This window comes from Ptychodera flava, chromosome 19 (assembly GCF_041260155.1).
Source record: "Ptychodera flava strain L36383 chromosome 19, AS_Pfla_20210202, whole genome shotgun sequence".
Taxonomy (NCBI): domain Eukaryota; kingdom Metazoa; phylum Hemichordata; class Enteropneusta; family Ptychoderidae; genus Ptychodera; species Ptychodera flava.
The window spans coordinates 29,305,208-29,320,964 of NC_091946.1; the positions used below are offsets into that span (position 1 = coordinate 29,305,208).

A 15,757-nucleotide genomic window follows, 5' to 3' on the forward strand; every position below is an offset into this window, starting at 1 on the left:
CCACCTCATTTTTGGAGTTTCAGTCTCAGATTTTGACTTCGAACAAGCATTACCAGGAGCCGCCATTTTGACTCTCGTCTTTCGCGTAATCTCGCTAGCCACGAGACTGTTGAAGTTCCGATGCGGAAGTGGATGGTGTGAGTGTGTAAGTCGCCAGCTCAGTGTCTTCTCTCTTCTGCCGCACTTGCTTCAATCATCATATATATTTTTAGAAACTGAGTAGCCGTCGATTGTATATCTTGTGAACGACACAGTATCTCCTTGGAACTAAACAGGTATGCCAATTATACATAGGATTTCGGAAATAGGTGCTTTGTTTCAGTGAGTAACCAGCAGCTGACAATCCAAAATCCATTGTTGTTGTTTTCGGTCAGATGTTGTTGTCAAACTACATGATTTACTGTGGTTAAAGGTTACCGGTCTCTAAGTAGACTGGCCAAGCAAGCTTTGTGAGTTGGGTTGACAATGGCCACGTCGTAAACACTGTTTACGTAGTTTGTCCCTGTCTGACTCAATGATCAAGGCGGGATTTTCGCAGTTGTTTTATCGGCGGCGGGCCAAACGGCTATGGCGTTGCAGTCCGCCGGCTGCGCGGTCGGCTATGCAGTGCAGCGCTAGTATCCTTGACCCAGAATAACATTGGTGAAAGTGGGTCGGTCTTTGCTGCTTGAGTAGACAGTTTAATTTCACTTTTTACAAACACTTTACAGTTTCCATGGACGCAACAGTGGTGTATTTCAACAACCGCAACTCGCTAGGGTAAAATGTGCTCATCAGCGTATGTGCGGTTCAACGATCTTGTGTTTATAAACAACAAATAACAAACTGCGTGACAGTTATACGGAAATTGTAACTGATAACCCCTAAGGAAAATAAACAAATGAAAAACAAGCAACCAGACGGACAGTGAACTGTAATATTCAAAAAGTTTACAATTTTGACATTGTGACCTTAAAACGCACAAGATGTAGGCAATCATCAATAGTATTGTTTCAATAAAGTAAATACGGTAAATTACCATTTCACTTTGTATTTATTTGTGCATAAATATGTGTCTCCAAGTAAGAGTGTATGTGATGGCGGTTGCGTCCATAAAGTCAAATATTGTTGATGTCCTTCAAAGAAACCAAGTTATAATTTATTGTTCTACGGATTAAACTTTCACATGATGCAGAACTATACAGAAATAGTATTTTTAATTTTAATACCTACAGGGATGCCTGAGGGTAACAAAATGCACTTGTTTGAGTTTTTCACATTATATAGCCGATATACGGTTCTACAAGGCAAGAATATTAAAGTGACCATCAACAAGGCGCCCCATCAAGTATTTTATGGCCATTGAAATATATTTTAACCAAGACCTAAATATTTGAAAGAAAGTTTCGAGAAGAGTAATATCCCAATACCTGGTCTGTTGTGTGTATAGTAGGCATTGTATTACAATTTGTAACTTGGCACATAAATTATGATTATTTTTGTTTTCATGTTGTCTTTTCTTTTCTCTTCAGGAGTTTGTACACCCTCAGTTGACTTCTGCAGTTTGTATTTGGTGTGTCAACGGCAGAGTAGACATCTTGGCAATAGTTCCCTATGCATCTTGGGAGCAATCCACGACTCCTAGAACAGGGTAAACTGCCGGTATTTGTCTTTCCCACAGAATTGGTGTTCTACGCTGATGATAAAGCATCTCACAAGCAGGTTCTCACTGTTTACAATCCATATGATTTTACACTGAAATTTAAAGGTAAGAAAATAAACTATCTGCTCAGATAGTGTACAGCTATCAAGAAAGTCAACAATCTTGAACTTCAGACGATACCAATCTAACCATATATAACTTTGTACATATTAAGATTTTATGCTTGGTTTGATTTTATGCTTGCAATTTTGGCATCAACAAATATGTCGCCAAATATTTTTAATTTCAGTGTTTTTAGGGCCTATGGTCATGTAATGTGCACAGTCAGTGGTATCAGTATGTCTGATTTGTAGAAGCACAAATGTTTCTGTTGAAAGATAAAATTGTTGAAATCACTGGGAAATTTGTGCCACAAGGAAGAAAATTAAGTGTTAGTAGGTCAGTGATGTTTCTCATATCATCCACCAAAAGCTATTGTTTCGGGATAATGGTCTTTGTCTGTTTGTCTGAAATTATGAAGGGAAAGCAAGATCTTTTTGGCACAGATTTCAGTAATGTACAGCAATGTATGCAAACCATGGAGATATATGATAATATTTCTTTTGCCTGTTTTGTTACAGTTCTTTCAACCTCACCAAAAAAGTATGTAGTAGTGGACTCTGAAGGTACAATCAAACAAGGCTGCTGCATTGATATGTAAGTACAATGTATAGAGACTTCCTCGCTTATGATGATATCAACCTACTCACCCCTAATTCCCTGTTAACATGCCCGCATTCACCAGTGATAACAATAGGTTTTGGCCAAACCATAGTAGTGAAGGGGCTAAATGCAAATATGTGGAGTGTCCATGGTACAAGTGCACACTTTGAAATAGAAGTTGTTACAATTATGTATGGCCACCTGTAATGTCAAATGTCTACTCACAAATCCAAAAGGGGATTTTGAGTGATGGACCAACCTGCTGTTTTGGTGTGTCCTGTCCTTCGTTGAACTCTAGTCAAAGCATAGACAGTATGGTCAAAGGGAAAAAATGAAATATTTTAGTATCCAAATTCTGAAAGTTTGCAATGTGCATATTTGGCATACTATCCGTTCATCCAATTTAACCCATTTCATCTCCAGAGTTCAGCATGTGGTTATTCTTTTAGTCGGATCTACAGTATATATAGGGAAATGGGGATGAGGGGATTAAAGTGGTGATGAAACGGCGAAACTTTGGTGGATTATTTGAATTCAAACAGCATATCGGTAAATGTTCAGTCACTCCCAGGGATGTACATCTCTTTATTATAGGCAGAAACATGTCTATTCTGAAAATCACAAAGGATTAACAGCATTTACCATTGATCAAAGATCAAATGTACTGGATTATGTAGATCAGAATGGAATGTCCAGAATATTTTGAATACTCCTACCATCAAGGCACTGTTTCAGCCTATCAGCATCATTCTTTATTCATGTGCATGTACATGTTATATGTGCCTCTCCAATATTTTTTCCTTCAGTAAACTTTCCAAATTTACTGGCAACTGTCTTGAATCCTGACCAAACATGTCAAATTAATCTTGATAGTATGAAAGTCAAGGTTGGTCTTAGTTAAGTTATGGTAAATCATTGACCTAAATGTCCCTGGCCAATTTCATAGAGTGCTGTTAAGGGTCAAGTTGGTTGCGCATGTATATGTATATTGCAGGGATCAGTTGTCAAAATGTATGACTAGATTTGATTCAAGGCCACAACTGTGACATTATAAAACACATGCAAATAAGTCACTATTCAATGTAAATCCTTACTTAATCCTATTATCCACTGCAAAGAACAAGTTCCATGACCATGTCAGTTTCATATCCTGCAGAAACATCACTTGCATGTTATATCCCTCATTTTCTCGATGGTCTATGGTTGTATCTTCTTTGAAAACTTCAAAAACATTTCAGAAAAATTGACGAAGATTTAACACATCATTTCTAATTTGGATTTGAGTGAAAAACTTTTTTAAATTATTGTTGAAACAGTACATCTTCAGAAATCTACTACATTGTAATAAGTCATGTGAGAGACAATCTGTGATTTTTGTTGAAGATTGCATTATCCCACAGAATAATCTTTTCCCCCTCCTGACATCAGAATTTCCACCAAACATTGTGAAAAACATACTGTCGAACTGAAAATTGCGTTGTGATAAGTAAGCGTCTATAATCATCAGATGTAATGGAAGACCATCTGAACACAATACAATTGCGAAACAGTTAGTCCTTCATCAAAACTGTCACAAGACTTGGTGGTGTAAAATCAAATGACTGCGCTGGACTTTAAAGGGCCAGTAAGTGTAATTTTAATGACTTTTTCACAATTTTTGTTTTGTATATCAAGGCTTGACAAGCTGAATGCTGTGTATCTCAACAAGCTTTTGACAGTAGAAGATGAACTTGCAATTGATATACAAAAAAAATGTGAAAAAGTGATAAGAGGAACAGCTTCTGGTCCTTTAATGCATGTAGCATAAGTAAGATTCATACATATCAGGGTTAATCACAACAATCTACTCTGCTGTATAAGGTTTCTGAACTCAGTGAATTTTTGAAATTCCCTTGAATCCACCAAGCCATGAAAACACACAAAATTTTTTTTTGAGCCAATGAGAACAATTAAGCTTGTGTAACAGCTGCATCATCAACCACAAGGTCTACCGGTATGATACCAGTTGTAGCACACCTTGTATTTCGTAAAAACACAATGTGGAAGATTCAAAAATAATTTCAGTTCCCTTCAACCTTCTGTGTTCCCTTGTAGTCGACTTTTGTACCGCAACACCATCAATTTCACCAAAAGTTTTATGGGTACTTAAGTATATTTTTATGGGATTTTAAAGGTCAGTCATGCTGGTTTATGGCTGCCTGTTGTGAAGCAATTCCAAGGTCAATGTTTCTGTGACACAGGTCTTGTGGAATTTCAGTTTTCAACAGCAGTTCATGCAAATTTCACAACATGTAACTTGACAATATTTTTGTATTCTATTCACAACTGAATAACTCCATACCAACTGTTGAAAGTTTTTTGAAACGTGATGTAATGATTTGTAATTACTAAGTTTTTGGTCTGCTGAATATACACTAATATCAATAAAAAATATACAGCTCCAAATATTTGACCACAAAACAAAAAAAAATAGGGTTTTATGGAGACAGTACTGCCAGAACATAATGCATGCATTGCAGGAACAATGTATGTATAAAAACACAAACAAATTTCCTTCTTAATAATCTTTATTTGTTTACGTAATTTGAATGTCTCAAAATGTTTTGAGACGTCATGAGCACAAATGATACATTCAACAAAATTCAAGTCGGTTCACAAAAGGATATAAATCGATCATTACCTCACATTCTGTTATTAGAGTGCAAAAAAACACCTAGAAAATTGCATTATTTTTGTTAAGTGTCACGGGCCAGAAACAAATCAGAAACTTAGTGCAGAAAGCATTAAGTTTGTTGTTTGATAGCAGTTCTGTTTCCTCATTTGAACATCATTCTTGCAGGAACTAGAAATTACACCATCAGTCTTTATACAATACTTGCTGTAAGCATAAATGTGCTGTATATTATGGTGACCATGCTTTTCTGCATGTTGCAAGACAGGCAGCTAACTCTAGACATGATATGAAATAACCAAAACGGTGTCTAAATACCCAAACTATATCAAATCAGAAACTGCATAATTCCTACGTCTGTGAGGATAGTATTGTATTCCACTCTTTCAACACAAAAAGTTTGGTACATTCCAATTATTTTCTTCAGGATGACTGGTCCAGTATACTGGAAAACAGGGGTGGAAGTGTTAAAGGCGCAATCCTCAATCCCTGGTTCTCACATTAGTACTTGCTGACATTGAGTATTTACATGATGTTAGCACTTTTTCCCGTTGAAAATTTCAATCGAGTTGATCAGTTTGCCCTGAGGTAAAGCTGATAAACAACGTTCAAAACACTGATAACATAGGAGGTTCTTCTAACCTTCATACAAATAGCAATCATTTGTTGATGTCTATTACCAACCAAGGCTTTAAAATTTCAAAATATTACTGGTACTGTTTTTGCAGTAAATGCACATAGGATATAAACATAGAGATATACAAAGGTAGATGTTTATATCTAAACAATTCTATCATGTTTCCTTGTTTCGACAAAGGTTTTTAGATAGAAATGTAATTGTGTACACAGATGTGTCAAAATAGCAACCCTGTAGCAGTGTCAGCTGTGTGCATTTTGAACATACCAGATGTGTCAAGATTTGCACCATAACGTGTTGCATTTTGAACATATGTGTCATGATATGCACCATAACATATATGTCTCTATTTTATTCATTCAAATATGGAACTGAGTATTTAAATATTTTATCTTCATTCTATGGGACATAAAACAACTACGTCAGTTATTTTGAATAAGTTTATTGTTCAAATTACTTTAGTGTTGGAATTTAATAGCAGTGGAGTTGGTAACTGTTCACAATCATCAGACATAATGATGGTAGGGATTTATTTTACAATCTCATGGCATATCAGTAAACTGTGCTCAATAGATTGACGGTTGTATTGAAAAATTGCTAGAACTATCCTAGTCTCTGCCCATTGCTTTGTTTCTCCACCTGTCTTCTCCCCAGGCCCAGGGGAAAGCAGGGTAGCACATTTGCATAATTTACATAATTTGTGAAATTTTGCATCATGAAGATACACATATCAGTGGCACAATTCCTAGTGTTATTTTGGTAATTTTTAATTTTTCTTTGTTCTTTATTATTTTTCATAATATCACAACGAAGATGTTTGTGTCTGTCCATGGTTGTTGGTGTTTTCCTTTCTGCATCTAAATGATGTATAGCTATTCATGTACCTGTCATTGTAATCATGTTTTGATATCTGAATATTTCTATGCATATGTTGACCTCACACATATACTGTAGTGAGTACAGTGTACCATGCATCATAACCACTACACGTGTCAAGCCAAACACTTCTATCAGATTTCCTGTCTTATAAAATTTTCACCAATTTTGTTTCAGAGTAATCCGTCATGCTGATGTCCAAAAAATTTCCGTAGGCAGTAAGGATAAATTCCGCCTGAATATCTTTGAGCATGGTCAAAGGAAAGTGATCGGGAAGAAGGACATCCCAGCCATCCTATTGCCATCCAGTACTGAGCTACGTATTTCACCAGAGCGAGATGTGTCCCGGTCACCAGAGAGACGTGCAACTCAGCGCAGGGACTCTCAGTCCAGTGACGCATTTAAAAGCAGTATGTAGATATATTCTGGTTTCATTTTCAATATTTATTCATGTCAAATGCTGATGTTATGCTTCTTTTCTGGTGACCACCAGTGGTATTTGGCTAGTATTGATCAATATACATGTGTGTGTGTATGTGTGTGTGCGCGTGCGTGCGCATATATATATATATATATATATATATATATTATATATATATATATATATATATATATATATATATATATATATATATATATATTATATATATATATATATATATATATATGACAGAGAGAGAGAGAGAGAGAGAGAGTAAATATTGGGTAATTTGTTTCTCTTTTACCAAAATTTGCGCAGTGACACTCAATTTTTATTCTTGATCTTGAAAGAGAACGACCAAAAGTTTGCTTGAGGGAAGTTTGAGCAAAAAGTTTAAGTTATTCATTTTCGATGCACAAACTATTATGCACCTCGAAAACGAAAGACTTCAACTTTTGCTCAAACTTTCCTCAATGAATCTTTCAACCGTTCTCTGTCAAAAGCAAGAATAAAATCGGGGGTCACCGTGCAAATTTTGGTACTAAGGAAACAAATTTCCTAAGATGTACAGATATTTGAAATTCAAAATGGCCACCATCCCTGTGTTAACTCTATGGAGAAAAATAAAAATTTTGAAAAATTAAGACAGTGAAAAGTTTTCTTTCACCAAGAGCTTTAAAATGAACCCCCACAAAGGGCAGATCAGCATAGCATTGATAAAGTTTAAAAGCCCGAATATCTGTCCCGGAGGCGCAATCTACCTTAATACAGTAAGTGCATGCAAAGGAAAGATAGGTGTTCATAAGCTTTTTCCAATGTGTTTTGTCTGTTGACAGTTGGCCGTGCCAGATCTGGTCCCAGTGCAATCATTGTTCTGATAGCTTTATCCTGTATCGTTGCCCTGATGCTTCCATCTGAAGGTGAGAAAGATTCCAGACTGCCAGAATACGTCTACCTCACCGTCAACCAAAAACTCATCGCTGCATATATTCTAGGTGAGTACAACTTCATAAAAAAAGGGAAGTTGTTTATTTATTTAGTGTCATAACCTCAGATGAACATGAAAGTACTTGCACATACACATATGTGTACAATGTACCGGTATTGTGTTAGCACCAGAGAGGTACACTAATTCTGACCTTTGGATTAAAATTAGAAAGTTCTATGAAATGCCCAAGCTTGCCAACCAGAAATTTACCTATTAAAGAATTACATTTAAATAGCGTTTACACCAGTGTTCCCTCTAAGGTTTCGAGAGGGTACGCAACTTGAGATACGCCTGACTGCCTCACAGCTGGGTCCGTTAATGTATATGCTAATTTATTGAGGTACGTCACAACGTACAATGAACGTTGGTGGCAACTGCGCCGCCAACGGGCGCTAAACTTGAAACTCGGAAGTAAAATCTACGCTGAGATCGCACATTTCGCCCTGAGTTATCGTTTCCAAAACTAATACCGATTGAAATGACTGAGACTAAAGTTGCGCAAAACATGAAATTTCACTGCGAGAGCAGTCGGAGACATGCGCAATTAGCGCGCAAATAAGCCTTAGTGGGAACACTGGTTTACACTATTTACCTTTCCGCACAGACAAATTCACAATAATTATATTCGCTACCAGTATGTGTTTCCAATCACACACATTTACATGTAAAACAACTGTCTGCATGTATTTTCCAATTAATACTCCCTTGATACATTTCTAATTCATTACTCTCAACTCAAGACTTGTGAAATGCCCTTGTATTTCTCCTGAGAAATGTCCCTGTTTATATGATGAACATGAAAAGATCTGTGTACTGTATGTGATCTGAGGGATGATAACCAATAACGATGTGACATCATCAAACATTTTTTCACTTTGCACTTGAGTAGATAGATAACCCACAATATGCAGGTGGAAAAGATTGCAATTACAAACTCATGTCAACAAAATATCTTTTCTTTGGATGGATATTGTAATGTAATGTACCAACATTTCTGCCTCCCATACAGGTCTTGTCACCATGGTGATATTGCGGACATGACACGACATTCGGCTGATAGTTTCAACACATGGTTAGAATTTAAGAGAAAACAATCCTTCTGGTTTTAATAGTGTAAGTGCGTTTCAGGGTTAAAGCCCCATTAACTGTATATTTTTTTGCATTTTTTTTTTCAATATGATGGTTTGAAACCAAATGCAACCTATGGAAGTGTGGCCACAGAACATTTTTCAAACGTTTTAAACACACAACTTAGATTTTAACAACTATATACTAAGTAATCTTTGAGTTTCAACTCAAATATGGCCGCTGCAATTATATGCAATTATATGCATATGCGCCTGAATTAAATTGATCAAATCCATCATCAAGGACTGACAGTGACAATTTCAAGAGAATATGGCTGAATAAAAGGAATCTAAATATCTCTTTGAAGATTAGATGGCAGTCCTTTGGTTAGTAAAATGCAAAAAGATACAGCTAATGGGGCTTTAAAGGCAATGCTGTGGAAGACTGGGCCCGTACTAAGCTACAGAACATTTCAACACTATTCCAGGGGTATGTCTGTATTTGTTTACCATGACAGGCATCCTCAGGCAAGCAATGATTAATACTGCGAGAGAGATGGGCCCAGCTTTCTTCAGTTGTGCAGGGTTGAGAGTTATATTTTTAGGTAATTTTTAGTGTATAATGTATTGGATGGGCAGCATGTTTGTAAGATTTGTTTGTCAGAGAGGATTAATTTACGCAGACTGACAAACCCAACTTGAACACCCCTGTGGTTCGTTTGGTTCAGAAGTGATCAATGCTCTTCAACAGAGTGGGGCATTCCATTTATATTGAATTAGGGGTATATGATTAGCATTATTACAGAGTCATTTCACATGTAATGTTTTACATCATGACTCGTTAAAATAGATGTTCATTTACACTCAAGTCTGACTCAGATAAGTCACCATTTTGCACAAACTTTTACAATGCCTTCTATCATTTTCCCTGGTAATTAAAGCACCAAAAGGTGTTTTTATTTGCAATTTTTCAAGTTGTTTGCAATTTTATATGCCATAGTAAGCTGTTCTGATAAATAGGTGTTTTGGCATTGTATTTATTGATATGAAAATTACACTGTGAGTATACTAAAAAGATATTTCATCGAAAGATTTTAAAACTTCAAAGTGGTATAGATACTCCTGAACCTAGATGTGCTTATTTTTAACTTTATCCAATGTACATTGTATCGCCAATCTTTAGATGATCTATTTTAATTGCCCACCAAAGTTTGTCTTTTTTGTTAATTGCCTTATGTACTGCTACATGTTCCAACATACTTTGTATATTTACAAGACAGTTTAGTTATCTGCCAAAAGGATGACTGTAGTATGACCTGACCTACTTTCCATGTAATTCTTGAAGTGCATCATAATGGTATTCATATATGCAAAGGGGGATATGCATGAGTTGCATTAGGTATGCAAATCCCATAGTAACAGTTGCTATCAATGGTGAACATATCCATTTGCCTAGAATCGTGCACTACATGCAAATATCCATACATTCTTGCTGCAAGTGACAAACATCAGTACTGAGTGAGTCAGTCAGTGCACAGAATTAGTTTTATTTTTCACAGACTACATCAGCAAAAGTGAATAGATGCTACAACTTGACTCACATGCGAATTTTGCTCTTGAAAAACTTGAAAATGAGACATAAACCTAAAATTGACAAAACCTGACAATGAGACTTAAACATTTGTCTGCAGTTTCTTCATAGAATCATGTTTAAAGAACAAATGTATATTTTATGAAAATATTTCGTCAGATTTTCAGACATTGATTCTAAAATTTGATCTCGCCTACTTCCTATGGGATCTGTTGGGCATAATCTTGAATTTTGTATCTATCTGCAACTTAACTTGACATTTATAATATTTTAGATATTTGAAAATTTTAAAAACCAATGCAGCCTGTCATTTTGAGTGCATCATTTTAAAGATCCTTTCCGTGGTGCAGGTGCTGTTTACAAGTAATATACCATCAAATCGTCCATAGAGAAAATTTCAATGCAAACATATTTTATGATTTATTATCTAGCCCTTGTACCAAAGTCATCTCGGTGGTTCTGACATCATAGGCATATACTGCCATATGTCTATTTTTGTCTTGATCTTCGAAATGATTCTGTTTTTTATTTTTCATGAGAATTAATCAGGAGATTACCCAAGTTTATTTCTTTAAACCAGTGGTAGCCACTCCTAAATTCTTGATGACCCGGTCAAGAAATATGTTGATGGCAAGGAAACACACCTGTAACTGCAAGTCTGCTATCGATTGGTTACAACGGCTGATTTTTGTATCAGCTTTATCTTTAAAAAAAAAGATTGTTAATGGTGCATAACTATCAAAGGAGAACAAAAGATAAACATCACATAAATAGTCAAAGTCAACAAGCACTGAAGTGAGAACAATGAATCGAGTACTGCTGCTTGCTATGGTCATGTGATTTCATTTATCCAATCAAAACCATGTATTGAGATGGTACATAAATTAATCCATAAACAAATGAAATAGAATCTTCTAAGGTATCATACTATTCCTGGTTAAGTGATACTGATAAAGTAATTTTTATGAAGGTTATAACATGAGAAGTTTATATATACCCTTCTCTTTAGAAAGGATATACGTGAATTGTCCATACCATAGGCTCACTGTGAACCACTTATACAGGTTGTGCACCAAGCAGAATTCTGTATCAGAGGGACAAAAGCAGTGACAGTTGAAAATGTGTACTTTTACCCTTTTTTTCAACCTGAGCCAAATTGAAGTACAAAAAATTATAGCCATGCCAAAACAATGCATTGAGTGTAATATGCAGTGTTTATTGTTGACAAATGAATTTCTGGTCCTGCTCTTAATTCTGTTGTCAAAATTTTGGACACTCATATTCAAGCTATATCACAAGTTGAACACAAGGAGATTCAATTTGATTTTACGAGCAGAATCAGAGTAGAATAAAAATACCGAAAAATATATCAAAAGTTGTAGCAGATGGTGGTCTAAAATGGTATTGTCCTGGTATATGACAGTGATTGAAGAAGTTTTCATCCTGTATTGGATAGAATTCAATCATAATGTTAACAACCAGTAGTCAGTGTTGCTAATAAACATCTCTGAGGTACGAGTATGTACATACCAGGAGAAGGTATGTATGAAGCAACTGCTGGTATATGTAACCTTGAAGGGAATGACAAATTCAGAATTTTAGTCAGTGCCAGAAACTGTACAAGTCTGCTTAGTCATCCACGGAAAAGCCCAACTTGTGGTAGTGTTCAAACCTATGAACTCGGCTAGACTCTGAAGTCATGTAGAAATTGAAATTGGTATTGCAATTTGCAAAATTTAAAGCAAAACACATGCTTCGCATTTGTAGGGATAGATTTAATGGAAATAAATGTTCAAGATATCTCAACATTACCAAGTAGGGAATCCAGAAAACACACTGTTCCGTAACGTGAACTCCTGTCTCAAGTTTAGAGACTTTCTGTAGAATACTCATCACAAATGTGAGCAAGTTTGAATCTGTTTTTATTTACTTTGATGTTTTAGAAACTTACACTTGGTGTCAGTATCTGTAAAATCAGCATTTATCAACTGTCAAGCATATACAGACTTTAGGCTAAGTTTTCATGAATATGTAAATTATTTGCATGATGTCATTTTCACATCAGACTGTATTCAAAATTAGAAGTTTGACAAACAAAGGGTAATTAGGGTAGATGCTGATATTCACGTATGTTAGCACAATTTTATCAAAAAGCACATCTCTCACCCCTAGACTTTGGTACGTCCACATAGTTTTCAATAAGATTGGTTGGCCCATATACAGGGAAAGGGGGTGACAGGCTTAAGTGCCCAGGTTTCTGACTTTTCAACAAAATAGTTGTTGGAATTGGAACCTAAAGAAACCAAAGTTGTTATTTCGTCTATGAAATGATACAAAGTCTGTGTCATATTGGTTGAGACCTCTTTAATATGGGAGGCAGCAAACCAGTTTCTGAAGGACAAACGTGACTGTGCCCTTGAATTTAGGGAAGTAGGCCACTTCAGAGTTTGTGTCATTGACATATCAAGAACGCATGACAGGGTCGTCTTGAGGGCTTTATTGGGACCGCGGCTGTGACAGTTGCATGTGAGGCAAAAGGCAGTACAGTTTATCTCGAATCTCAAATTGTAATTGTAAGAACATCATCTATTAGCCAGGCTGTGGTACTGCCTTATGCAATCTTTGTAAATATTCACATGTAGGGCATCCCAGCCTTCAGGGTCAATACACTGGAGAAAGTCAATATTTATTGTAATGACAGGGTATAACAGTATATAGCCAAGTATTGAACAACCTGTATGAGATTTCACCTGTATGTATATACCAGATACAGTCATTGCATTTCATATTGGTGATTATCCACAAAAAGTAGGTTATGGTGTTATGTCCAGATTACAGTCCTTCCCAGTCTTTCAACTCAATTTTAAAACACACCCAACCATAAATACAGACAATTTCATGTGCACAGTGGAAAGGGAGGGTGGCAAATGCGCTTCTCCCAAAAAATGGTGACCCATTAGGGTAATACCGTACCTTGATAGTGATGCTGGTATTGTATCAATAGTGTTAATTAGTAGGACTGAGACACTAGACCAGTGAAATGATCGCAGAGATGCAACCTTGAGAATTCCCTGATAAAGCAAAATGTTGACAATGGACGTATTTTCTAGATGAGGGAAATCATCACCACACTTTCCATTTCTCCATGTAGGTCAATACACAGATATATATACCAGTATATATATATAGATATTGAATTAGCCAACCAAACCTTATTGAATTAAAGCCAGATAATTTGTGCCAAGCATTTAGAAGTAACTTCTACAATGCTACTATGCTAATAACAATTGACATCATGTCAAGGTCAAGGTCGTGTGAACGAATTTGTTTGATATACATTGCAAAGGGCCTTTGTGACCCATTTGTTAATTCACACTGTAGGTTTGAAGAAGTCTACTTTGGTAATACCTAACTGTAAACTGACATAGTAAACTTGCACTTGGGCTTTGTTCTGTTTTCTTCATTTGATTACACCTGTGTATAAAAGTGAGACATTTTACAATCTTTGGACATCACTTTATGTGGCATTGTAGGGAAATTCATTAAAGTGACATTATTAGCAGCTAACATACACCCCTGTCCTGCCATTTTGAAATTTACATGCTACAAAGTATTGTCAAGGCATAGATGTTTTATTGCAAAACTAGTATGTTCAGCTTTATTTATCCTTATAATGTTGTTATATATTTAAATAATTTACATCAGAGCCAACAAAAGCACACGTTTTAATGTACCGGTAGTTCAGCTGATTTCTGATGTCAGTTTTGTTCATTTTCTATGATAATTAATTAATTGTATTGTTGCAGAGATTTTAAACATAATGTATAACTATAAGGCTTTGTCCTATGTCTATGCAAAGTTAAATAAAAATGATTTATTCATCATGGCATGAATTAAATTTTGTCTGTCTTTTTCTATGCCTGTCAGTACGCATGGATGCGTCCATCAGTATGAAACACTCAATAGAACCAGATAGAAACATCACAGACTGAAATATCTCTGAGGACTTTGTGGAATGGCTCTCGAAATTTGACCAAAATTTGTCAAAGATCATATGCATTCACTTCTGTAGAATATTTAATTCTATTCTATAACAACAGAAGCATCAAATTTCTGCAACATGCTCAAAACACAACCACAACTGACTTTCTAGTGCATTTCCGCTTCAGTAAATTTTCAGAAGTTGAATAGAACATTTCTGATCTTGACGACAAGGCTGTGGTCTTTGAGTAGTAAATTACCCACCCTTAGCAGGGTCCACAATCTGTACTTTTAAACTTGATGAAAATGTTTCCTGTTATATGAGATTTGTCTCACACCTTTCAACTTTCAAGAAGTTAGGTAAATTTACACATAGGAAATTGACCTGATTTTAATAGGTCATTTATATTTTCAGTCTGCAGAAAATACATCATGCCCTAGATTCATCAGAAATTTTGGAAACAAGTCAGTTTTATCGTTAAAAAATCAAATGCTGATTTATAGCAATGTGCGTAGCAACCAGAGAGAAATTTGTTCCCGGTTTACATACCCTTGTTTGGTAAATTTTACTTGAGTGAAGTGATATAGTAAATGTCATTGTTTGACTGTGAGGGCGCCCTTCCAATGGTATTACTTCTCATGCTTTTGGTTACATGAGGGTAGTTTTAATAGCCTGAAAGTACAAACTTTGTGAATATGAAAATTGAAGAGAATCATGAACTTTTCTAGAAAAGCATTGCTATTTTATAAATTTGCTTTCGACAACATCACTCTATACCAGTTTGCCTGTCGCAATCATTTGTTTCCAGACAAGACAAATAGTATTGATGTTTTCAACCTTGCCATGAATGTCTCACCTGCCTATAACCATATAGGCCCTGCCAATGGTGGTACTTACTTCAGTTTGTTGCGGCACCACTTATTGAATGTTGTCTTGCAACATAATCTCTGTGTCAGTGTGTTGTACAGTCATGGACACACAGTGTATTCTGTCTGGGTGTGGTTGAGTCTTTCACAAAGCGGTACAGGGTGTTGTTGTGAGCATCTTTTGGTAGCTCCATGTTGTGAGCAACTGTCTGTGAGTGGTGCTGCAAGCAACTGCCCAGAGTGTTGCAAGCCACAGTCTGCATGTGGTTCTCTCATTATCATATAAATAATACTCACGAGGGCATACTGAGTAT

The 15,757-nt window shown here is 36.0% G+C and overlaps 2 protein-coding genes across 3 annotated transcripts in view; one reads left to right on the plus strand and one right to left on the minus strand.

Moving 5' to 3' along the window:
- The window catches only part of LOC139119194 (U2 small nuclear ribonucleoprotein auxiliary factor 35 kDa subunit-related protein 2-like), a 16,690-nt gene extending 16,571 nt beyond the window's left edge, over positions 1 to 119 (minus strand). For both annotated transcript variants that reach the window (XM_070682871.1, XM_070682872.1), the window contains exon 1: positions 5 to 119. In XM_070682871.1, the coding sequence (XP_070538972.1) occupies positions 5 to 66 (62 nt within the window). In that variant the 5' untranslated portion in view covers positions 67 to 119. The remainder of the gene's footprint in view (positions 1 to 4) is intronic.
- Positions 106 to 12,229, plus strand: LOC139119195 (motile sperm domain-containing protein 1-like). The gene is made up of 6 exons (XM_070682873.1): positions 106 to 275; positions 1,512 to 1,747; positions 2,263 to 2,338; positions 6,706 to 6,938; positions 7,786 to 7,944; positions 8,947 to 12,229. The coding sequence occupies exons 2-6, from the start codon at positions 1,594 to 1,596 to the stop codon at positions 8,976 to 8,978; spliced, it is 654 nt and encodes a 217-aa protein (XP_070538974.1). The 5' UTR covers positions 106 to 275; positions 1,512 to 1,593; the 3' UTR covers positions 8,979 to 12,229.
- Positions 12,230 to 15,757: the final 3,528 nt, after the last annotated feature.

Coding starts and splice junctions, on each gene's coding strand:
- LOC139119195 (XM_070682873.1), top strand. CDS start 1,594: ATGCATCTTGGGAGCAATCCACGACTCCTAGAACAGGGTAAACTGCCG. Junction 1,748..2,262: donor TTTTACACTGAAATTTAAAG/GTAAGAAAATAA, acceptor GTTTTGTTACAG/TTCTTTCAACCTCACCAAAA. Junction 7,945..8,946: donor CATCGCTGCATATATTCTAG/GTGAGTACAACT, acceptor CCTCCCATACAG/GTCTTGTCACCATGGTGATA.